The sequence below is a fragment of the Melanotaenia boesemani genome, chromosome 8 (assembly GCF_017639745.1).
Source record: "Melanotaenia boesemani isolate fMelBoe1 chromosome 8, fMelBoe1.pri, whole genome shotgun sequence".
In the NCBI taxonomy this organism is placed as follows: domain Eukaryota; kingdom Metazoa; phylum Chordata; class Actinopteri; order Atheriniformes; family Melanotaeniidae; genus Melanotaenia; species Melanotaenia boesemani.
In genome coordinates, this window is record NC_055689.1 from 6844473 (window position 1) to 6870834 (window position 26362).

Sequence of the window (26362 nt, forward strand, 5' to 3'; positions counted from 1 at the left end):
GTTTAAACATCTGATATGATGTTTATGTTCTATGAGGAGTGAAATATGGGTTTATGAGATTAGTAAATCACTGCATTCTGTTTTATTTTCATTTTACAAACTGGCACCTTTTTTCATTTGGGATTGAACTACTAAATGATTCTCAGCCTGCAGCAACTTGCATCCACTTAGAGAAAAGCAACCATCGTAGTTTATGTAATGATTGTTTATATGTTTTGGATGTGTATTTTTGACTGAATGTGCAGAGTATGGTAGGTTAAAGAGGAAGTTTGGCAAGAGCCACTGACAGATTTGTAAATGAGGAATACTTGGATTTGGTTAGTTTTAACACTGCAACCCCCTCTCCACACCTCCCATCTGCAGTCGTACCGGTGAAGCTGCCCAGAGCAGGAAAGAACTGCTTTTCCACAAAGAAGATCTAACACAGAAAGAGGAGGGAGAGAGCCTGGCTGAGCATCGCTCACAATGAAGAAAAGCAGGAGCGCTCAGGGGGTTACGCCGAGCGATGTAAGTGCTGATTTTCCCACCCATCCATCTGTTTAAACATGAATCTATCCATATATACATGACACTATAACTCATCATATCCTGTCATTTGAAATTCTGTATCTCACCTATAAAGTTCACAGCTCCACTGTTGGCACACTTTCTGTAAATGTTGGGTAAAGGCACATTAAGCTGCAGCAGGAAAACACACAGGCGGTGAGGTGCAGTGAGTCCATGCGGCAGTTTGTGACTCATAAACAGATGACTGTACTGTACACAACAGACCGCTATCTGGCAGGACACACTGCAGAGAGGGAGTGTGTGTGTTTGTTTGTGGATGAGCTTTCAGGGTTTAGAATAGTGTGTTTTGTGTGCATATGAGACATCCAGGAAGATGGAAACGGAGAATTGAGGAGTGACTTTGATGAAGGAGACAAACAGGATGATGGGAGTTGAGACAGCTCACCCCAGGAAACATTTAGGCCATAGGGTGAATGGAAACATGGACGAGAGGAGGAAGGACACAGATCTGACGGAGAGGCCCATCTGTTTCTCCTCTACGCCACTGGTGTTTATGACTGAGCATACAGGCCAGATCATTTACTTTGACATATTCCAAATGGGGCTCAAAGGCCAAGACAAATCCTGGATGATGAAAGTTTTTCTGCTGTGACTGTCCTGCACACCTCCCACCCCCCTTTACAGTTCATAACTGGTTTGTTGATGAAAAATATATAATAATCCAACACAATGTGGGACTTGACTTATGCAAAATATTTTAAGGACGCTTATGTACTATGTTTATTAAAACAAATTTGTACAATGTACGCATTGTGTGTTCGGAGATGGTATTCTGCATATCTTAAATCCTCTTTCTTCCTAATTCTGATGCTCAGTTTGAACTTCAAGTCGTCTACATGACTAAATGCATTGAGTTGCTTCCATGTGATTGGCTGGTTAGATATTTGTTTTTGATATAAATATTTTGCTGTATTAACTAAAAAGCAGCGCAGAAAAAGTTGGATCAATTTGAATTTAATTTTTTATTTTGTGCTTGTATTCTGACAACTCTCTTTAATTATTTTTATCACCAGTGTCTTGTGTGAGCAATCCCGGCACTCTCTGTTCTGTTTGTCAGATACGAATCAGTCACTTCAGAAGTTTACAAATCACATCTAATGGCTATTCGACTAGCTGTAAGCTACCTACATGTAGGATGCGCTATGTGCAGAACAGGGGAGGATGTGTATATGTGCAAAATTCATCCAGGTCTGTTGTCAAGGCGATCAAAAACATATCCAGGAAGGAGCTAGTTTTTGCAGGTACAAATGTGGATGCTGGATGTACCTGTCAGGCTGTCAGAGGAGAGGCTTGGCATTACTGTTAACATTACTGATGATGAGGAGGAGATGGGTAAAAGGGTGTGGCTTTTGGATATCATCCAGATAAGACGGGAGTTGGGAGAGTTTAAGCTCATCCAGGAGTTACACCTGCATAGCTTGATTACTCCAGCCTGAGTGGGGACTTATATGACAGACTGTGTGAAAGACACTGACAAAAATGAGAACTGATCACTCTGTAGTACATCTCTAGAGTTTGTCTGAGGTTGGTGATTTCCTGAGATGAAATCTAGTCTGATTAGTTGGACTGGCTGAGGTTTGAGTGAAAATGGCTAACATGGTTCCTTGTATTATTATCGTCTTTGTAAGGAAGATTTTCCACACTGCATGCATTTCATCCACCTTCTACTGTTATTACTTTTCTAGTGTTTTTCAGTAAGTTTATAAGATCTGAAGTGTGACCACTTACAGCTTTCAAAACACTGCATGTTTAATTACTTACTGCTGATCTCTGCCTTCCTTCACGTCATCACAGTAATGTTAGTATAACATTGAAGGTATGTCATCTAGCTTCTTTTTCCTTTGCTGTGTTATATGGTTGTTAAACTTAATCTAATCACATAACTGGAACTTTAATGGACTGTTTGTATTGTGTCACTGCTTTAATGTCAAATCTTCATGGTCTGCATCATGATCCATCTTAGAATCAAGACATTTCCATTTTCTAATGATATAAAATAAGTGGGGTGTTATATTAGGAGTAGCACCGATACCAGTATCAGGTATTGGTCCCATACTATGTGCATGTCCTCGTATTTGGTATTCATAAAAGTGTTCCAATACTACAGAAGAAGTTAATTTGTGAAATTAATGCTTGGGATGCAACAATACCATATGTTTTTTTCAGATTACAAGTACTTTTTTCTTGTACTTTAAGTCAAAGTCAGCTTTATTGTCAATTTATTCACATGTACAAGACATACAAAGGAATTGAGATTACGTTTCCCACTGTCCCATGGTGAATACAAGACAAGACATTTCAACACTGGACCATGAAGTAACCATTAAAATAACAATTGCATAGGCACAACAATATCTGAAATTAAGAAACACTGCAGTACAAGAACTTAAATTTGAGTAATTGCCATTACTGAGTACCAATATGAGTACTAATAAATTCCATTATAGTTCACTGGTCAGAAGTGTAGACCTGAATGTCATCCTCTAAATCAGGTGTCTGGGACCCAGATAGTAACATGCATGCATGTTGTTGTTTCAGGAGAGACAGGATGAAGCATGGAGACTAAGTGTATGCAGCTAGCTATCTGGCTAGTTTACAAATGACAACAATGACGAGGAGACTGATTGTTCAGCTGTGCATGTTTCCCCATAGACATGAAGTTCTTAGTACACCGAAGCAGGAAAACTATTCCAGCTGCTTTTTCTCCTCCTCCAGCTGCTCATATTATTGAATAAGAGCTGACATTATTATTAAAAGCAGATATTTCTGTCTGTTTTACCGATGGTTGATGCAACTATTTCCATCTCTATTCTGTCTGCTGATGCGAGTCCGGCTCACCTGTGTGTGTGCACACGGCATGTAGTGACACGTTGTGACGTAGTTACATGTCAACATGAGAATAAGATTTAAAAATAATAATAATAATAATAAAATAATCATGAAACTAAAAAATAAACCTGTTGTAGAGGAAAGGGGACCTTAGATTACTTCTGTTGTGATCTGGTGCAAAATAGAAAAACCCTAAATAATAAGATAATATCTAAATATAAAATAACTTAATGGAAAAACTATAAAATATTGAGTAATTATAGAAAATAAAATAAACTTGATCTTCTAAGGGAGGTGGGGGTCGATATTAGGTGGTTGGGGCGCCCACCTATTATAGTGGTTGGGGAAACACTGATTTTTATTAAGTTTATGAGAGCAGGCCCCTGGTGAATGAAGTTAAACTTAGCAGAGTTTACGTAAATACTACTGGTGTCTTTTAATAACTTTGTTGTATATGTGTTAAAAAATGAGTGCAAGTCCCACAACACACAATAAAATGCACAGCAATAAAATTAAAACATGGGGTTACTCGACCACACTGTCAAAACTCAAGCTAATATCTTATATCTTGTCACACTAAACCATCATAAAATTTTTAAATCAGTTATTACTCAAATAGTCTTTTCACCAAATACTTTTTTACTCTTACGAAAAGAAAACTTACTTGAATGAACAAGGGAACAAACTGTACCGATCTAGGAAGTAAAACCCTGCTTTGAAAGCAGAACATGGAAACATGAAACTAAAGTGGTTGGATAAATGAGAACTGGAACCAAAACTAAATGACAACTTGCAAAGAAACGCTGGAGAGAAACAATAAAATGGTGGTGTGGAAATTGGTAAACAGAAACAAGGTATGACAGAAAAAGTAAACACAACAGAATACATAAGAGGGAAACTTTTACTAAATAAAACATGAGGCAAGAATAACTACAATATCATTTAAAGTAGAACATGGACATCTTTAAGCACAAAGATTACAAACAATCATGAGGAAATAACAAATTTGAAACAAACCTAACCAGACAGCGGCACTCGAGGGCCTACTTTGGGCAACCTTGCTCTAAACAAATACGGTTCTTCGGCTGGTCGTCATAGGAGAACCCTTATTGGTGCCTTTTGTAAGGGTTTTAACTGAAACATTTTCAGATCATCATATCATCATATAGGGTTACACCCAGAACCATAAGTAGAAGGTTCTACCCAGAACCCCCTATGGCAGGTTCTACACTGAACCCTGCAATGCTGTGGTGGTTCCACCAATAACCCTTAGTGGTGGTTATAGCTTGAACCCTTTTATATCCCAAGGGTTTCATCCAGATCCCACACCGAGAGTTCCACCGAGAATCCTTTTAATTTCAAATAGTTTTATCTACAACCCACATAGATATCTTTTAAGAGGATTTTACCAATAACCCCCTTGACTTTTAATGGTTATAGAAAAAATTGATGCAACATATCAGGCACAACTATTGAATAACACACACATTGTATATTGTGTCTGTCAAAATAGTAAAAATTGAAAAAGCATTCAACTACATGCAAATCTTTCTTTTTATTCAAAATCTTATCACGATGATAGATAAGGAGGGCATACTCTCTGAGGAGAAGTTACGTTGGTCCTGTGGGGAATAAAGATGAGCATAGGCCAGTAGATTAACCAATGTTACTGACAGACAAGCCAGGCACCCCAACATGTCCTCGTCAGGTGGATGAAAATCATCTCCAGCAAAGGTGACATAGAGTCATGGACAAAATTGTTGGTACCCTTCGGTTAATGAAAGAAAATATCACAATGGTCACAGAAATAACTTGAATCTCACAAAAGTAATAATAAATAAAAATTCTATGAAATTTAACCAATGAAAATCAGGCACTGCTTTTCAACCATGTTTCAACAGAATTATTTAAAAAAATAAACTCATGAAACAGGCCTGGACAAAAATGATGGTACCCTTAACTTAATATTTTGTTGCACAACCTTTTGAGGCAATCACTGCAATCAAACAATTCCTGTAACTGTCAGTGAGACTTCTGCACCTCTCAGCAGGTATTTTGGTCCACTCCTCATAAGCAAACTGCTCCAGTTGTCTCAGGTTTGAAGGAAGCCTTTTCCAGACGGCGTGTTTCAGCTCCTCCCAAAGATGCTCAATACGATTTAGGTCAGGGCTCATAGAAGGCCACTTTAGAATAGTCCAGTGTTTCGTTCTTAGCCATTCTTGGGTGATTTTAGCTGTGTTTTGGGTCATTGTCCTGTTGCAAGACCCATAACCTGCGACTGAGACCAAGCTTTCTGACACTGGCCAGCACATTTCTCTCTAGAATCCCTTGATAGTCTTGAGATTTTATTGTACCGGCACAGATTCAAGACACCCTGTGCCAGATGCAGCAAAGCAGCCCCAGAACATAACAGAGCCTCCTCCATGTTTCAAAGTAGGGACGGTGTTCTTTTCTTCATATGCTTCATTTTTCCATCTGTAAACATAGAGCTGATGAGCCTTGGCAAAAAGTTCCATTTTTGTCTCATCTGTCCATAGGACATTCTCCCAGAAGCTTTGTGGCTTGTCAACATGTAGTTTGGCTTTTTTATGATTTGTTTTCAACAATGGTGTCCTCCTTGGTCGTCTCCCATTAAGTCCACTTTGGCTCAAACGACGACGGATGGTGCGATCTGACACTGATGTTCCTTGAGCTTGAAGTTGACCTTTATTCTCTTTAGAAGTTTTTCTGGGCTCTTTTGTTACCGTTCGTATTATCCGTCTGTTTGATTTGTCATCAGTTTTCCTCCTGCGGCCACGTCCAGGGAGGTTGGCTACAGTCCCATGGATCTTAAATTTCTGAATAATATGTGCAACTGTAGTCACAGGAACATCAAGCTGCTTGGAGATGGTCTTATGGCCTTTACCTTTAACATGCTTGTCTATAATTTTCTTTCTAATCTCCTGAGACAACTCTTTCCTTTGCTTCCTCTGGTCCATATTGAGTGTGGTACACACCATGTCACCAAACAGCACAGTGACTACCTGTAGCTTATATATAGGCCCATTGACTGGTTACAAGATCGTAGACACCTGTGATGCTAATTAGTGGACACACCTTGGATTAACACGTCCCTTTGGTCACATTATTTTCAGTCTTTTGTAGGGGTACCATCATTTTTGTCCAGGCCTGTTTCATGAGTTTATTTTTTTAAATAATTCTGTTGAAACATGGTTGAAAAGCAATGTCTGACTTTCACTGGTTAAATTTCATAGAATTTTTATTTATTATTACTTTTGTGAGATTCAAGTTATTTCTGTGACCATTGTGATATTTTCTTTCATTAACCGAAGGGTACCAACAATTTTGTCCATGACTGTAGATAGGAAAGACAAAAAAATCAGTGAGTAGCATCCATACAAGACATAATTACTACACCAGATGAATTACCTAGCTGTCTCACAAACAGTAATGGATGGTCCAGTGAGAATCATCTGAGAATAGGCACATAGTAATAGTGGAACTCAAGGAGCTTGTCTTCTAACTCCTGCAACACAAGCCTCCATTGTCACACAATCCAGTGGAAGTTAGAAAGTTTTAACAATAGTTAATGTTAGTAAATTTAAATGTCGTCTCAGTAAACACATTCCAGGTTTGTAACACAAACAAAAAAGTTGCATGACATATGGTAGGTCCATGCTGGTCCACACAAGTTTTCCTGTGCTGCTGTGTTCCTGGCTTAGATGTTTTAGAAATTATATTACTTGGGCATCCATTTTCAGCACATTCAACAACAAAACTGGGTTCACTTTGATATAGTTAATATGATTATATATCATATATATATATATATATATATTAATCAGCAGGCCGATTAAATTGGCCGATATTAACCCTTTTCAAAATAGCCAATTTAGGCCATTGTTTTACCGATTATTCGCCAATTTATTCTTGTTTCCTCATAAAACAGTAAATACTGTTAAGTGTCGGAGTCTGCAGAATGCTGTCCTTGTTTCGTGCTTCGTTGTGTCGGTCAGCTTTTTTTTTACTCTGCATTGCTAAAGTTGTGCTAAATTAGCTTAAGGCGCTGCCCGTTGTAATGTCTTGGCTAACTGCTGTAAGCGATACTCGTATTTTGAAGTGTGAAGCACCGGAACAGGATGTGCATGTAAAATGTTAAGAGCATTGCAGCGTTGAATTTTAGCTGTAGTGGCACATTAAGAGCAAGCAATAAAGAACCAGCTGATGTCGGCAGTTCACACATATCGTGTGGTTAAGTTACTCCTAAAAAACAGCCAGTCACAACACCTGTCTATAATAACATCACTGTCATCCCAACCTAGCATAGCATTAGCTAAGTAGCCAGTAACTGCAGAAATAACGTAACTGTATAAAATATCTGAGACCGTTCATCACTCTGTCAGTTGCAGGTTGAGGCGTATTTTAGGAGAGGCGTGAATGCAGAGGGAAGGAGGTTTATTCACTGCAGCACCGAAAACTTAACATTATTAATATTATAGTCTGTCTTCAGCCACCTTCATGATGTCATGTCAGTTTTACTAACGTGACACAGGCTGTAACAGCAGCTCACTGTGTGTCACAATTAGTGCCAGACCATTTGTGGCCATTATATATAAAATACAACTCTATCAAAGATGACATCTTTTTGTCATTTTAGAAAAGCATATCAAGTTTTTTTTTTGGTTCATATATGATATATCCCATGATATATTTCATGGCAAAGAAAATGTTAGAGTAAAGAAAATGTAATTTAACATTAAAGGACATCAGAAGGCTGCAAACATAATGTTTTGCTAACTTCACTCATGTTGGTTATATAAGGCATACATACACCTTCTATATATTTTTCTACCTGTACTTTAACCTCCTTCTAATTTGCATCAGCAAGAAGTACAAAACAAGATATATTTAATTAATTCATCATTAATTTAGGTTTTTACGGTTATATATTTTAATTTTCCACTTATTTCATGCTTTGTTGCATGTTTTTGGAAATTCTTCTGTTTGTGGTGGAGTAATCGTTAATGAACCAAAATTAAATTAATTTTTTCATTATATTAAAAACAAATTTTAAAAATTGGCTGATTAACCGGTAATCTGAATTTTTTTCTGCTAAGTATCGGAATCGGTATCAGCCTCAAAAAATCCATATCAGTCAGGCCCTAGTTAATATTAAGATATTCTACCTTTCTCCATGAAAATCCTTAGCTAGTCATGTAAAATAATTACCTTGATTCTCTGAGGTTTCAGATGTCGTCACACTTAACCCGTCTCTTAATCCAAATTCCTACACAGGTGATCACATGAGTGAATAGTAATCACCACTGACATGTGACACCTGTTTTGTTAATATGGAAACCAACACTCAGCTCCCACAGGGCACCCGACCAGGCAGCCAGTTCCCAGGCCCCAAATGCCAAAGATCACATCAAAATAGATTACCAGTACAAAAATGCCCCTCAACCTAAACCCATACAAAATTCATTTTACATTAAACAGACAAACCTAAGAATAAAGTTTTTGTTTGTAGCAAAGGGACCCACGTTTGATTATTTGACTTTTTTGACCTAATTTAATGGTTCTTTTTCGACCCCTACTGGTTAATTTGATCATTTCATTCAATATATTCCTCTGGATGTGAGAGGGCTCAGTGGTACACCTGTCTTACCCCGATTTAATTGAACTGGGTGCCTGTATGTTGAAGGTTTAGTGGATTGGAGCTTATCCCATTGGAATAAGTAGTGAGACATACACTACTCACAAAGAGTTAGGGATATTTCACTTGTATAATGATGTCAGAACAGACTTAAAATGTACAATGACATGAACGTAATTAGAATTTCTCTAATGCAAGTGCACAACTGTTAAATGTTTAAATACTAATTGCACTGCTGCAGTTCTCTAACAAGGTGATCAATCCCAATTAATAGCAAATTCAGGCAAACAAAAGGCACATATGTGGTTCAAGATTTTTTAATTTTATTCTACTTTATTAATCCTAACTGAGAAATTCTTTCTCTGCATTTAACCCATCCTAGTTGCTAGTAGCAGTGGGCTGCCAGATTCCATCACCCGGGGAGCCGTTGGGGGTTAAAGGCCTTGCTCAGGAGCCCACAGTAGTTTATCCTGTGTTATCCTATTTTTATCCAGCCCAGGGACTTGAACCCAGGTTCTCCAGACCCAAGCCCACCATACGATGACACTATTTCTAAATAATCTAAATCAACTTCTGTGGTATGTTCTGTAAAAACAGATGATTTATTCTCATCTGTAATCGGTCAATATTGGCGTTTTATCTGTTTTTCTGATTGAATTAAACCGATCTTACACAGATATCTACTATATCAGACCACTATGTATCATGGATTGTTCATTTCCAGTTTTTATTCTTATTCTATAGGACTTACTGTTAATAATTAAAGCAGATTTTTTTTCTTCCCTTTTTGCCTGCAAGTTTCAATTATTAAGCCACCAGCTGAAGTCCTGCTGTGAGAAATTCCTTGCTATACTGTCTCATTTACAATTACTTTCTTCAAAAAGGCTTTTTGGAAGTGCCCCAGAAAACACTGCTGCCAGAAAGTCCTTTCATCATCCTCATCAAGCATACACCCACTCCAACTCTCTTTGACTCTGCAGCTACTCTACCTTCCTTTGAGAATCGCCGTTCTCCCTTTCAACTCCCTTCCCTTTGCTTTTTGGACCCTAATGTGGCACATATATGTTAGATTCAGGTTTCTGGACCTTCTCATGTTTGAGTTTTAAAATGATCAACATGCTTACTGGATTTCAAGCTTATATGCAGACATTCACTCTGTGTAAATCAGCAATATTTCCTCTTTCCAATGCAATTTAGACAGAGTGGAGATCAATAGGGAGCATGCCCAGATGTCAGATGCAGTTAATAAATAACAGATACATTGGTTGGTAGCGAGACAACAAAGTCACTGAATTATTGACAAGGCGCTGTTTAGATCTCTGTTTATAACATTAGTTTGACAAGAGTGATTGCGAATGTTAAAAACAGACCTAGATCAGCCGTCTGAGGAGTCATGTTCTGTCAGACTTTATTTTCACTCCAGCCCCTGAATGAGGAAGGTTGTCTCTGAGAAAGATGGGGACAATGAATCAGATGTATAACATTTCCTAGAAAGAGCAGGGGAGTCAGCAGGGCTGTCTTCTATCTGTGTCAGCCATCTTGCTCTTTTTATTAGACCAAAAAAAGATTCCTGGTTTTATCTTCATTTAGCGTTTCTTTTTTTCTCTTCTCTCATTTCTTTCTTAGAATTTTTTTTTTATTGTCAGTCACATTCACTAGCTAGAAGCTTTCTGTCTGTTTCTTGACTTGTAAATGTAATCAGATTTTTTCCTAAAAAAGTGTATGCCTCTCCCCACTCTTTTTTCAAACTGTTTTATATTATGATTTGATGATGATTATTATATTATTATTCTTTTTTCATTATTTTGTTTTTGTATGTAGTTTCTCTTTCGTTAGTTTGTTCGAAATTCATTAATTTATTCTATTTTATGGTTTCTATCAACTGATCAATAACTTTTCAGAGTTTGTGTTACGCGTGTGTTGTCGGAGGTACAGACCTACTTACAGGCAGTCAAGGCAGGAGACAGGTCAGTGCAGGTAAATGAGTTTATTTGCTCGAACTCAGGAGCCGGAAATACACAGTACAGGTGCATGAACCCCACACACACACACACAAGGATCTGACAAGGCAAAGCTGAAAACCATTGGGATTTATAGACAGAGGGAGTAATTAGGCGCAGGTGACTTGAATGAGGAATCGAACCAGGTGGAGTAACGAGCTAGGAACAGAAACCAGAGCACATGAGGGAAAACAGGAAAACAGAACTGGACATGACAAAAACCCAGAAACCCAAACCATAATCAGAATCTAATAAACCAAGAAACCCACAAAAACCCAGGAACCATAACAGAACCCTAACAGGACCCCCTTCAAGGGTTGGATACCAGACGGCCCAACAAAGACCAACAAGAAAGAAAACAGACCAAGCCGGGCGGGCGGAGGGGGCCCGGAGGAGGGACCAGACCAAAACAAAACAGGCCCCACGACAGAGTTCAGGAGGGCGACCCAGAGGCCGAGCAGACAGCAGGGTCAGATCAGGAGGCCGGCCTGGGGGCCGGACAGACCGGTGCAGAATCTCTGGTGGTCGATCTGGAGGTCGAGAAGACTTGGGCCGGACCTCTGGAGATCGACCCGGAAGACTTGCAGACAACAGGGTTTCTGGCGGACGGGCAGACTTGGACCGGAGCTGCGAACAGGCAGGTTGGATCGCAGGCTCGATCTCCGAAGGCTGAGCAGGCTGGATCGCTGAAAGGCGGACTGACTGGGACTGACTTTCCGGAGGGCTCAACAGGCACCATAACGCGACGAGACCTGGAACCAGAGAACATAGCATAGTCAAATTGTCAGCCTCAGGCAGCGAGGTAGGAGCGATCTCCTCGGTTCCGGGGACCAGAAGAGGAAGAGGAGCGTCTTGACCAGGGACCTCCTTAGGAACAAGGATCAGAAAAGAGGCGTGACAACTGGGGACCCCCTCAGAAACAGGGACCAGAAGAGAGGCGTCACTAACGGAGACCCCCTTAGGGACAGGAACCAGAAGAGAGGCGTCACAACCGGAGACCCCCTCAGGAACAGGGACCAGAAGAGAGGCGTCACAAACGGAGACCCCCTTAGGGACAGGAACCAGAAGAGAGGCGTCACAACTGGGGACCCCCTCAGGGACAGGAACAAAAGAGAGGCGTCACAACCGTTGAACCCTCAGGAACAGGGACCAGAAGAGAGGCGTCACAAACGGAGACCCCCTCAGGAACAGGGACCAGAAGAGAGGCGTCACAAACGGAGACCCCCTTAGGGACAGGAACCAGAAGAGAGGCGTCACAACTGGGGACCCCCTCAGGGACAGGAACAAAAGAGAGGCGTCACAACCGTTGAACCCTCAGGAACAGGGACCAGAAGAGAGGCGTCACAACCGGAGACCCCCCTCAGTAATTAGACGCAGGTGACGTGAATGAGGAATCAAACCAGGTGGAGTAACGAGCTAGGAACAGAAACCAGAGCACATGAGGGAAAACAGAACTGGACATGAAAAAAACCCAGAAACCCAAACCATCATCAGAATCTAATAAACCAAGAAACACACAAAAACCCAGGAACCATAACAGAATCCTAACAGTTTGGCCTTTTTTTATGTAAGAGAAGACATGAAAGTGGAGCTGATGAGGGTTGCTGCTGGAAATTGATCAGATGGATGTGTTGTCATAATAAAGTTATTGATGTTTTACCAACCGTGATGTTGTCAGTCACTTGTTTTTTCTTTTTATTAGAAGTTTTATTGAGCAGATTTGAACTGAAGCTACATTCATGCTAACAAATGTTTTTGGATGAAATTGGTCATGTTTCTGCTCTCATTACAGGACAGCCTTAGCAGCATGGTGGTAACATCATGTCACCATATTTCAGTGCGTCATAATGACAACGGCAAAGCTACTTTCCAAGCTGCCACATTTAACAGAAACTATAATAACTGTAAACAGGTTGTATAAGACACGAATGACAGCTGGCTTAGTACAGTATGATGAAACACATTGAGTTTAGACCAGGTTTTTTCAGTCGTCAACAAAATCATTAAAATAGACCAGACACTATATTCGTGTTTAAAAAAAAAAAAAAAAAGTTAGAAAAGTTGATGTGAGTAATTGCAGGGCCTGTTTTGCTGTAGGGATAGTTAAATATCATGAATATTTACCAAATAAATCAGAATGAGTACCGTTTCTCAAATAAAGTTGCACAGAAACAATAATGTAATTTCCTCCTACTTCAGCTGTACCACAATAATATAATAAGATTATATAGAAGAAAGTCAGGCTGTCATAATATCAGATTTTTACTCAAAAATAATTATTGTCAAAGGACTTTTTAACATCACCTGTTAAAGAGGCCCGTTCTGGCCTTAAATAATTTATTGTTATGAATTGAATTGCTTTTATTAAATCTCATGTATTTAGTTTTATATAATTTATTATTTATCTTTATTGCTAATTATCAGTGTCACTGGCCTGTAGGCGCTGAAGTCCTTGGGGTGCAGCGTCTTTGGTACAGGTACATATGTAACTTTATTTTTGATTTTATATTATTGTAAAAAAAAAAAAAAAAAATCATGTGTTAGAGGGGAAAAAAAAGTGTTTTCACAGTATCTTGATAATAAATGCTAATCTTAATTATTAATGCTGTTGGTTGACTTCATGTTTAACTTTTATGCAACCTTTATGTCTTTTTATTTGACTAAATATTTACACAGATGAGTAGCTCATAATTTATCGTTAGCTTCAGGTCTAATAATGGGGGGAGTGGTTGCCCAGTGGTTAAAGAAGTTAACTTAGTTGTGGTAACAAAAGTGAACCACTGTGTAATAAAGTTATTAATAAAACCCCAGTGTCTGCATTGCTGGTAGTATAGAAGCTCGGTAGTGGTTGGAGAAGCTGTTGGCGTGGATTGGCTGCCACGTTTGTCAGTCTGCCGCAGGATAGCTGTGGCTACACATGTAGCCCACCATCACCAAGTATGAATAAAGAGTCAGCGAATAATAGACACACTGAAAAGGGCTATATTAATCTAATTCATTGTTGTTATTATTACTAATTGTCAGCTCTGATCAACATATTTTAGCTTTTGCCTCATACAAAAGAAAAATTATTAAAATGATTTCCAGGACGCCCTCCTCCTCTTTGTCTTCATCAAGCATCTGCCTGCTTCTTCATCGAAACCTTCTGGCTTTTTATTTCCTCTTGCATGCAGTGAACATAAAGTGGATGAGGTCTGGCAGCACACTTGTGCTTCCCCAGAGCTTGACTTGTTTACAGTCTATCTTTTCAGTACTCTGGGCTCCCTCCTCGAGCCGTCACACATTAAACACACAATTTAGATTCAGAACGGCTTCATAAAGATGTCAATTGGCAGCTCAGGTGTCAAGTGGCTGCAACAGTTGATTCTTGTGAAGAGCGTCAATAGATAACTGTAGCCATGGCATGCAGATTGTTTATGAGGACTAAATCAGTACTTTAAACACTTTTCTTTATTTTCTAATACCTTAAACCTGTATTTTATTACATTTTTTAAGCTCAAAGAAAATACTGATCTGAACGTTTTTTCCTCCATTTTTCTAAAAGTAAATCCTTAACTTTAGAGATTCAGCTAGTTCCATATCAAAGGCATGAATTCATGAATGTTTTTTGTCTTTTAGGAGCATGCGGAGCCCCCCGCGGGGCAGTTCTCCACAGGCAGCACCCTCGGGGTGGAGGTGTGCAAAGTCCACCGGCGCTTTTCTGGCAACCTGCAACTGCCTCCATTGTCATGGCGACAGGCAGAGAAGGAGCGGGACAGAGGTAGGCCGCTCAGTCCAGAGGAAGATCCTGTGACCCGGACCAGACCCACGAGCCTGCCCATCGCATCTCTGCCTCGCATCGACATCACACAGGCCGACTCTGACAGGTGAGGCCCGGGAAAAACAAAACCAATCACAGAAATGCAAAATGGGTGCAAGCGCTCTGCAGAGCTGATACTGAGGTTATTGTCCATGTTTCTGCACTAACTTCTGTTCAGCTTTTTGTGCCTACTTTCTCTTAGTGTTTGTTAAACATTTTTAATAAAGCTGAGCAGCTTTCCCATCAGTCGCAGTTGCTTTCTCCCCTCCGGCTCTGACATTAGACTTGTAAATTAGCTGCAAAGTTGGCATTTGTATTTTTATTGTAGCTCACACACACACTTTCTTTTGTTTACCTTCTTCTCTCCTTCAATGCACTTGATTTTTTTTATAGTTATAAACAACCCTACGCCCAAGCAGAAGATTAGATGGTAAACACTGATTGAAGTGTCTCTGATGCACAGAAGTTTTTCTGTGCATTTTATTATTGCTGTCACTTCACTTTGTTAAACCATGTGTATTCTTCTTTCTTTTGAAGCACAATGATTTTCCCCTGCAGTTCCATATGCAAATGGCTTCACGTTGCCTCGTTGTTTTTATCTGTATTCCACACACATCAACCCATGCAAGCTGTGCGGTATTGTTTGAGTGTTACAAAGGTCAAGAGTTGGGGTACTTTTGCTTTATTGCACCACACTGTGGATTCTCTACTACTTTATTATCAAAATATCGATAGGCCTGTCTTGATAAGCAATAAGTCAATTAAACGGTAAGAAAATATGAGTGCGATAAGTTTGCCTGCTGCGATCATTTTTATTAGTCCCCCCTTTACTTTACACTCACTGCTCATAGATCAGTCTGACACACAGCGATATATATATATATATATATATATATACAGGTGCTGATTTCCTGTGTATGTGTGTACTTTATATTATTTTTCAGTACAATGACACTAACTGGCAGTTTAGCCCTTTTTCCCTGTCTGAGCCTCATGTTTAATTTCTTTTTTAAATATATTTTTTGAAAGGCAATTTTGTTTACAGAACAGACTTTACTATCCATCATACTTATTGTGTTTGGTTGTGTTTGGTTTTCATTCATTGTTAATGAGACTGAGAGTCCATTCTATTTATGGTTTTTTGTTTTGTTATTTAAAGTTCTAGTGTAAAAAGGTCTTTAGAAATGAAAGTTTATTGATCTTTGAAAAGGTGTACTTGCATTGTTATGGCATGGTCATTATATTAGTTGAAAATGGTCTCAAAATGACAACATTATCGCTTTGCGCAATATTATCGTTAATCGCGATAATTTCTAAGAAAATTTATCGTACAACAAAATTTGTTATCATGACAGGCCTAAATATCGATGCTGTTGTCCCTTTTGATAGCTTAAGATGATGTTTACCAGAGTAATCAAAAACTCAGCTATATTCCTTGTGAGTATTTTAGTATGTTTAAAATTGCATGATTACAATATAAGATTTTATTATTCTTATCCACTAAAGCAAAGAGAAAATCTGACAGGATTTCAAATGGTGAGATTTGAACATGTTTGTTGGCACGTCTGAAGCTTTTAGAGGCGTCATGTTGTGTTTTGGTTAACAGACCTTGAAAATGGTGTGACATTTAGGTGTAATCAAAGTTTTCCTCTACTCAAAAAGGAAAGTGTAATCAGCAAAATTCTCTATTTACAGCATTTCTTTTTATTTCAAGGTTTTAAAAGGTAATTAAATAGACTTTCCCTCACAATGCAGAACTGAGAATCTAGCCCTGCTTCTATCTGTTCCAGCAGGAAATGCTGCTGATGGCTGAAATTCACTATCAGATATTATTCCCTCTGTGAAGGACGGCAGCTTTACTTTGCTTTGAAATCAATACTGCTGCCTTGGTACTTTAACCAATCCTGAAATTTCCACCCTTTGTTGTCATATATATTTGGTTTTATACATTTTTAAGTTAAGATTGACAAGAAATATTCTGCTAACGTGTGAAGGGAAAACTGTTGTTAAAAAGCAGCTTTTTTTACTGTTTGAAAGACAAACTTAACTTTTGTTGTGTAATACATTACTTCTGAATTTTTATTGAATTTTGTGCTTAACAATGTGACTTAATTGTGATTAATCACAGAAAATCATACTTTTGTTTGCAATTAAAGATTTTAATCCTTGCACAGCATTATTTAAAAGGTTTATCACACTGTTAATGTCACAGTTGGCCAACGCTCGGTGTGCCAGACCAAAACGAGGCATAAAGATGAATCGGAAGTGGAAGCTAGTGTAGATGTTTGACATACTCATCCTTGAGAAAGCTCCAGTAGATTCCTCCTCAGGCAGGTGGTGAACAAACTTTTGATGTTTGTTTCAAAGATGATCCCTGAAGTCAAAACATGGTTTGAATTTGTTTTGGTGTTTTCTCTCAAAGCTGGAAGGATCACCAGACGGGAAACTCTTGTGCGCTAGTATATCTGTTTGTTTGTTTTGTTTCCCTGTATGTATTTGTTGTGTTCTTACTGACCCACAGCAGGTGTGCAGGGATTCAAACAGAACTTTATATCACTGTAGTTTATTTCAAGTTGTCAGAAATGTTCCTGCTCAAGGCTGAGTTAGAGCCCAGAATAGTAATGCTTCAAAGTAATTCAGTAGAATAGAAAACACAGTAAATCAGCACCTGTATATCATCAGTTAAGCAAGGTCAAAATGTTTTCTTTAGCCCAAAATAACAGGTTTGCTGTTGGAAGCTTTGCAATTAAACACCCAATCAGAAAACAGGTAAAGTGTGAGTAAAGCAGAAATAATGTTTATGGATGAAATCCTCAATCACAGCCTCCAGATAATAAATATTTAAGTCACCTTCCAGCAGGACACTCACTCAGGCTGTCGCGGATCTCTGGTAGAAGGTTGTAAAAGAACCAGGTGATTAATAAGGTGTGTGTTGGTCCTAAGTTCTCCATCACTGCAGCTCAGCATAAAACCCATCCTCAGAGGTTCCACTGACTGACTGGAGTTACTCTTACTGACGCTTTGATGCTCTTAGTAGGTGTGCTGCTCTCGAACCTCAAACCGCTGGTTTGACTGGTGTGTTGCCAGGTCTGCAGCAATGCCACATTTCAACTCCAGAATTAGGAGAACCTCAGTTCTCCTAATTCTGGCTTCTAATAAAGATGATTACTTGATTTCACAATTAATTGCGGTATTAAATGTCAATTAATCAATCGTGTAGATTCCTCAATACGGTCAATTTATCTGAAATGATTGTCTGAACCATGTCAGCAGATCAGCGTAACAGAAAGAAAACAAATGCGTTGCCGCCTGAGTTTCTTCGTTTTTATTCTTTGCGAGTTGCAGAAGAGGCGTGTTGGTGTGGGAAAGTTTGTCAGAGGAAGGATTATTCCCTCCAAACAAATAGAAGTCATCTGTGTGGGATTTTTTATTAATTTATAGTTATTGAAAAAAGGACCAAGGTGTCATTGTGGAGGACGGATCGCCAGCCTGTAAAGCTGACATAAAACGTTCTGACATGTTAGTAATTGCGTAAGAATTTACTGGAAAAAAAAAAAACCAAAACAATTAAGTCTCGAGCTTTTTTTGATCGATAGTTTTGTTATTTTTATGATTTACTCAATGTGAAGTTGATAGCTTTTGGTTTTTGTCATCGTCATCACTGTGCAATGACATACTGAGGAAATATATATTCATTTCATATATGGTATTTGTGATGGACCAAGCTGGTCAAGAATGAGAAACACATGTGGCTTAAAAAAAAAAAAAATGCTCACCTTCAGGGCCCTTTAAAGAGGTCAAATGAATAAAACCTAACTTAAGTGTTAACTTAAAGTAAAAAAAACAAACAGTTCAAATAACAAGTAACTTAACACAAAAGAAACTAACTGACCTAACAAACAAAAAACAAAGAGGAACTTAAATACAAGCTGATCAGACCAGCCTTCAACACGAGGGGTTAACACATACTAACAAATCAGCTAAGCAACAAAAGAAACAGTTTAATAATTACTCAACTAATAAAAGGACTAAGTAAACAAACTACTGATAAATATTAAGAAAATAAAGATCTAAACATTAAAGACACTAAATTAATGACTCCACCCTGGGGCAGCTGCCATAGTAAAGGCCCCTAACACTTCCTGTCCATGTGGTGTTGTCCGAACCTTGGCGTCCACCTCTGCCCTCCAGCTCTCACCAGTAAAACGCAAAAAGGAAGTTAAACAAATAAGCAAATTGGACAAAGCTGAAAATACAAAAATACCTAAATGTGCGCGCTGACAAATAGAACTGATGTATTTCAACTAAGTTTAAACCAACATGTAAACAACAGTGTTAATGATAACTAAAGCGTAACTGAGTGTGGATGTTTGGGGGGGTTACCAACTTCTGGCTGTGTGGCTGTTGGTGCAGCCATCCCACTGTTCCAGTGTCATTTATGTTTCAACAGCAGAGATATTACTACAGTCAAAAGATAGCTGGAGGGTTTTTTCTGTTTCAGAAATGTCATAATCATGTCCCTGACAATAATTATACCAAGAAAATCTGTAATCGTGACATCTCAATGAAGACACATTTCAATAATGAAAGCTAAATTAGCAAGCTAGCTGCTAGCCTGAGGCTAATGCCTGTCTCTAATGCTAATACTGACCTTACACTGCTTCACGGATTGGTGATCTTTAGACCTGTCCTGGAAATCCTGAGGAGAAAATCAATGAAAAATAAATAAATGGAACAAATGAAAACACCAAAACTTGGTAAAACTTCTCTTGTACTCATGCAGATCTTGGGATTTTCTTTACTTAAACTTGAATCTATCTGGGGGAAAGAATGTAGAATAAGTCATCTGTTATCCGAGGTAGGCTGATGAGTTAGACTGGGGCTCTTTTCTGTAGCAACTCTGATGTTTTTTAGTATGTGTTGAAATGTTATGATGAAACTTTCTTTGTTTCATCATACAAATGTTTCCAATTCTGAAAGAGTGAAAAGTCCAAGCTGAGCAGGGCAGATCGTCCTCTGGAGTAAACATGAATGAATCTACTACATCATTACTTTTTATTTGGTGTGTATTCTGGTAGTTTGTTTCATTCATTTAATGTTAGCAGTTAGACACCGTTTACATCTGCAGGTGGGTTTATTACTTAAATACCAGCTTAACAATGTGAACAAAAGGTTTAGTTTTTGGAAAACGTTAAATTGATTTGGAATTTTATTTCTTCCCATTAGCTTTATTGACGGCAGCACTTGAGCTACATGAACTTGTTTTTATTCTCTGTTTTCTCCTGCACCAATAAATACCCAGGTGTGATGAAGGTCAGCTTAATATGGAATGTCTGATTGGTCAGTTTGGCAGAACAATCCAAGACTTGAATATTTCCTTGGGGCCCAGCTGCATACAATGTATTACATGACAGATTTATGTTTACCGGCCACTTTGTCCTGCTAGGTTCTGCTAGCTCTAGGTTGGACCCGCTTTTTCCTATATAACTGCTTTCATTCTTGGTGGCATAGATTCAACAAGATGTTGGAAACCTTCCTCAGAGGTTTTCTCCATATCGACATGTCAGCATCACACAGTTGCTGCAGGTTTGTCTGCTGCATCCATGATGAGAATCTCCCGTTTCACCACATCCCAAAGCTGCTCTACTGGACTGAGATCTGGTGACTGTGGAGGCCGTTGGAGTCCAGTGAACTCATCGTCATGTTCTAGAAAGCAGGTGGAGATGATCTGAGCTTTGTGACATGGTGCATTATCCTGCTGGAAGTAGCATCAGAAGATGCTACACTGTGGTCATAAAGGGATGGACATGGTCAGCAACAATACCATGTGATGTTGGTACTAAGGGGCCCAAAGTGGGCCAAGAAAATACCCCCCCACCATTACACCACCAGCAACCTGAAGCATTGATCCAAGGCAGGATGGATCCATGTTTTCATGATGTTTCCACCTAATTCTGAGCCTAGCATCTGAATGTGGAGCTGAAATGGAGACTCAGACCAGCAACGTTTCTCCATCTTCTACTGTCCAGTGTTGGTGAGTGTGTGTGAACTGTAGCATCAGTTTCCTCTTCTTAGCTGACAGGAGGCACCCGGTGTGGTCTTCTGCTGCTGTAGCCCATCTGCTTCAAGGTTGGACGTGTTGTGTGTTTAGAGATGCTGTTCTGCCTTGGTAGGTGCTTATTTGACCATTCTCTATAAACCCTAGAGATGGTTGTGTGTGAAAATCCCAGTAGATCAGCAGTTTCTGAAATACTCAGACCAACAACCATACCACGTTCAAAGTCACTTAAATCCTCTTTCTTCTTGATTCTGATGCTCAGTTTGAACTTCAACAAGTCGTCTTCACCGTGTCTACATGACTGAGTTGCTGCCATGTGATTTACTGATTAAATATTTCTGTGAACTGAACACGTACACTTAATAAAAACATGGCCTTTGTGTGTATAAAAGGTTTTTGATTTAGAAGGTTGACCTTTTTCCTCTTACTTTTCCCAGTAAGAGGATATTAAGACTCTGGTTTTCCTCAATCTTCCAGTCAGCCTCTCAGGCTAACTGGCTTTCAGCTTGTTTGAAATCTTTTCATCAACATTTACAGTCCTCTGTCAGAAACAGAACATTTTTGGTTTAGGATAATATTCTGAGCTTTACATCATCTGAACTGGTTTCACTATCGTTTATCCTGCTTTTTTTCCCTCTAACCAGCTCGTCAGTTCTCTGTATTGCTTTACAATTAAGGCAAATTCAAATCCATTTTTCTGTCTCACATGTGTTTAATTGTACATAGAGGTAAACAAACGTCTTTGGATCTTTTTAAAGTATATGAAGCATCTGTCTGAATCTTTCGGTGTATGTTGTTTTAAAGAGATATGATAGGACCTGACAGCAGCTGGCAAAGGGAAAGAGGCTCTGCAAACACAGATGTTTTTTTTTTTTCTCATCCTAAGATTCTTGTCCATTGTAAACGACATTAGTGATAATCTCTACATCTACAAATATATGAAAATTCGGATTTTCCATCTAATTACCAGCCTTGGTTTCACTGTAAACCCCCTCTGCTTTTATAGGACATCATGGGTGGCTAGGGAAACGGCGGGTGGGTGGGTGGGATGAACACTCGGACTAATCTGGAGAGTTTTATTATAGTGAGGGAAAGGACAGGCGCTCAGATAAACAGAGCAACTGCTCCCACTCCCAGTGTCCCAGCCCAGATCTGCTTGTTGGCTTCTGCCAAGTCGACGTTGTTCCAGTATGTTTCATCTTACATGACCGAGAGGAGGTCTGTTAGTGCGAGCAACCACGGTAACACCCTCTTAATTTCTTGCTTGATGAGGACACAAGAAGAAGTGGAAGGGAGAAAATGTTTCGGAGGTCCCCCAGGGTCAGAGCTGGGCATTTTGACTTCAGTGAGGAAGTGGTCAGCAGAGTCCACCTCAAAGCTCCCAGGTGACTTAAAACTGCCTTTTGTTCTAGTGTTTTTTTTCTCTCTCTCTTTAAAAAAACAGCTTGATTTGTAGATTACATAGTAATTTAACCTTAATTTGCTATATACAGAACTTGTGTAAATGCATCATTGCTTGCCAGCCTGTCTCAGATTAAGAGATTACATTTCTAAGAGTAAAGCATGTTTTTAATGTTGTGGAAAGCAGGGATTTGTATGACGCAAACCACGACAGACGTTGGCCACCAGCCTGAATGTTTGTGATTCGACTTAGAAACAAATCACATTAATCTCAGTTTTTTTTTGGCAGAGGTGTGGGACTTAGTGTCTCAGTGGGACATGTGCACAGATAATCTTGCATGCAGCAGAAATTTCACTGGTGGGGTTAAAACGGTGGCGTTTACTCTGATTCTGCTGCAAGCGGATCTGTTGGTTGCATCGGTCGATCCTCCTATGCTCTGACATCTCACCTTTTGAACTTACCCATCTGGTAACACAAAGCTTTTCTACTCCATGGTGACAAATGGGACATCTGTCTGGGTCCATACAGCCAATGTTATGATTTGTGTACGTGTAAGATGAAATCTATATCAAATTTTAAGCTTCTTACTTTAACTTTTCACAGCTCCATTTTATTTATTTTCATGTTTATGAATGATTAAATTAAACTGGATTTATAATAATATAAATGCAGAGACACATAAAAAAGACTGGTCTCAAGTAATTAAAGAAGGTGGTTGTTCCAGGTTTAGCTGCTGTATTAGCAGTCGAGCAGGCGGGGATGGGATGGTGTAGTACACCTGTTATCTTTATAAAATACAAACATCGTGCCATAAGGAGCTCATCGCTCTCTGTAAACTAGTTCCATGCTAAGAATTACGAGCGAAGGATATTGATGGTTTTTCTGTAATAAACTAACCAGATCTGCAGTTTATGATAAATATTTTGTGTCTGAGCAGCGAAGCTAATTTATTTAATAAGCATGATATTTGTGTTTTTATGCATCCATGTCCTCATCAGTTTTACAGTTATGTCTTTCCTGAATAGGATTTGTGGACATATTGCACATGCAGTTCATCTGTAGGAGCTTTTTGAACTTAGTGTGACAATGAATTTTTAGATCGATAATTGATTAGACACCATAAAGAGCGGCTTCATCTCTGTCTTCTTTCAGCTTCGAGGTGGAGAACGGTCCATCCCTTTGCTGCAGTCCTTCTGACCCACAGGCGTCCCCGGGTTCAGGTCTGGTCCTACACCCCAACCTGATGGGCCACGGCCAGCGCAGAGAGTCCTTCCTGTACCGCTCTGACAGCGACTATGAACTGTCACCAAAGTCCTTGTCTCGAAATTCCTCCATTGTCGGAGAGCTGTAAGTTATCAGTTTAATCTCAGTGCATTCACCCATCAGATGGTTGTTTGTGTGTAACTGATGGCTGTTTTCATCATGTCCCATCTCAGGCACGGAGAGGACTTGATTGTGACTCCATTTGCTCAGGTGAGAGCTAATTACCCATCAGACAGCTTTTTGGATGGATAAATAAAACAGATTTTAAAATGTAAAGCCCCTGATAGACGCAGACGTTAGTTAAGATTAACCTCTGCCCCCTGCTGGCCATAAGCCTGTATAACATGGTGTGTCTGACAAAGGCAAGTTTATATTCCACTGAGCTGTCGCCCAGATAAGTTTAGAAAAACATCCAAAAGTATCAGAGTGTTCCCTCTAAAACCAGCTTGTGTACAGAGATCAGATGTGAGGAGAACACAGAACAAACTGGGTCTATTCCCCTAAAGCCAGCCCTCTTTTTTTTGTTTGTTTTGCTGCTAAAGAGCCAGGATTTCATGAAATATTTTAAAATGGTCTTGATTAACAGCTGCCCAGATTTTCTGAAGGTCTTTCTCAAGACTTTTTCTTAGTACTTTACTAGTATCACTTTTAACACAGGGCAAGGCTGACTGTCAACTCCTACAGTCGCATCACAGCAGCTCTTGATTCACTAAAGGAGTCTAATATATCACAGTATTAAATACATAAAAATATCTAAGGTGTCCAAGAAATCCTCCTGCATGATTTTACCAGCAATAATTGGCATCAGCCAACTTTTTTCCCCCTCTGCGTCTTCCGAGTCCAACGAGAAGAAACCATTAAATTAAGAGCAGCTGCAGCATCTGCTCTCTATGCTCGTAGAGTAATAATATTTAACAGCTGCTATGCAGCATCATTTTATTTAACACCATGCAGCATGTGTCATGAATTTTAATAGCATGACAACTTGTAATGAGCTAACTAACCACAAAAAGATACTTTTTCAAGTGAAGTCAATAATTTACCTCACCATGGTGCAGATAAACCCCTCACCGATATGTTCAACACAAGCACTGGGTGCTGGATTTTTAGAAGTCCACATGCCATGTGCACTTCGATAAAAGGAGACATGTTAAGACTTTATCTCAGTTCCTCCCCTTGGTCTTACATCTCTGTTTTTTAATCTTAGTTTAGTTTATTAGGATTCCCATTAGCTGAAACAAAAGGCTGCATCCATCTTCCCTGGCGTCTGACACAATATGCACACTGTAAACAGATGGATTATACAACAGACTGCAGGGTTGGAAATGAAAATCTTGTAATCAAATTCAGAGTTGACGTCATAGTCTTATAAATATACTATAAATATAGAATTTCATAAGCATTATCAGTATATACACAAATGTATTAAAATATAATAATTTTAACTATTATTATTATTATTATTAACAATAATAAAAAATAATAATTCTGTTTAAGTAATAACAAATGAGTGTTATTGCTTGTAGATGAGACATTTCTGGGAGTGCGTTAGAATCATATACGCCTCTGAACCAAACTGTTTGTGTGTCTTATAGTTTAATATATTTTTTATTACTGAACTCTAATTTCTTAAAATATTTGGAAGGTGTTTTTGTTTAATATTTCTAAAAGATAGATAGGTATTGATCCAGAGGGAAATTGTTGGGCAGTCTGTCACTCACATTCAGTTACAAGGCAGAATCAACACAATCAAGTAAAAATTGCTCCTGATGGGTCGCGGTTTAGCGCCTTGCATGGCAGTTTCCGCCATCAGTGTGTGAATGTGTGTGTGAATGTGATGTATAATGTAAAGTGCTTTGGGTATCATTCCAGGTACAATAAAGCGCTATATAAATACAGACCATTTACCATTTCAATATACATATAAAAGTAGCAATAAATAATTAAATGCATCACTAAAATCTAAGAGGCACAACAAGGCAATGGTTAGAACATCTCCAGCTCGTCTCTCCTGCTCCACCCTGAAGTGGCTGCATTATACAGCCTGATGGCACAAAGGACAAGAGTTTTTCAGTCTCAGCGGAGCACCTCAGAGAGAAGAGCACCTCTGCTGGGTGAAGTTCAGGGGATGGCTCTGATTGAACAGAATCGCCCTGTTCTTCTCCACAGAGCTCAGGCGCAGTCCACACACAGAGTCTACTTTCAGTAAAATACTAGCAATGAATAAAATAATCTGTCTTTCACACACAACTGGTGTAAATTCCTTTCAATCACAGTGAGATTTGCTGTGCAGCTCGATTAAGAACTGTTTTAGTTTCCTCACCAGATCAGTGGAAGCACTGGACCAAACTGGACAGTTTTAATACTTCCAGTAATTAATTAGCTTGGTAGCAGTCGTTTTGATTATATGCATATATTGTTAGTGACAATGCACAGTTCTTGTGGGTGGGTTATTTGGAATAATGGAGTCTAGAAGAGGGCCTAATTTAGACACGAACGAAACCAAATGGACCAGAAAAGTAATCAATATGTATGCAAATGCAGCTGCTTTAACAGACCGATGCAGCCATCAGTGTTGCTTATTGCATGTCTGAAAATTAGCTGTTTATTAAACGTGTATTAAAATATTTTAATTTCGTGTTTTTAATCTGCATTTCACATTTTAAATGTTGTCTGAAGTAAATTGTCATGTTTTTAAGGTTTTGGCGAGCCTCCGGACCGTCAGGAACAATTTCACCACCTTGACAAATGTACAGTGTACATCTAATAAGTAAGTCAGGCTATAATA

General features: G+C 39.0%; 1 protein-coding gene across 1 annotated transcript in view; it reads left to right on the plus strand.

Annotated features, from left to right (window-relative positions):
• LOC121644820 (cAMP-specific 3',5'-cyclic phosphodiesterase 4B-like) overlaps window positions 1-26362 on the plus strand; it is an 89128-nt gene that overhangs the window by 26468 nt on the left and 36298 nt on the right. Inside the window, exons 2-6 of the mRNA XM_041993043.1 lie at window positions 364-507; window positions 14671-14918; window positions 23464-23658; window positions 23748-23784; window positions 26274-26344. Coding sequence (XP_041848977.1) covers window positions 466-507; window positions 14671-14918; window positions 23464-23658; window positions 23748-23784; window positions 26274-26344 — 593 coding nt within the window. The 5' untranslated portion in view covers window positions 364-465. The remainder of the gene's footprint in view (window positions 1-363; window positions 508-14670; window positions 14919-23463; window positions 23659-23747; window positions 23785-26273; window positions 26345-26362) is intronic.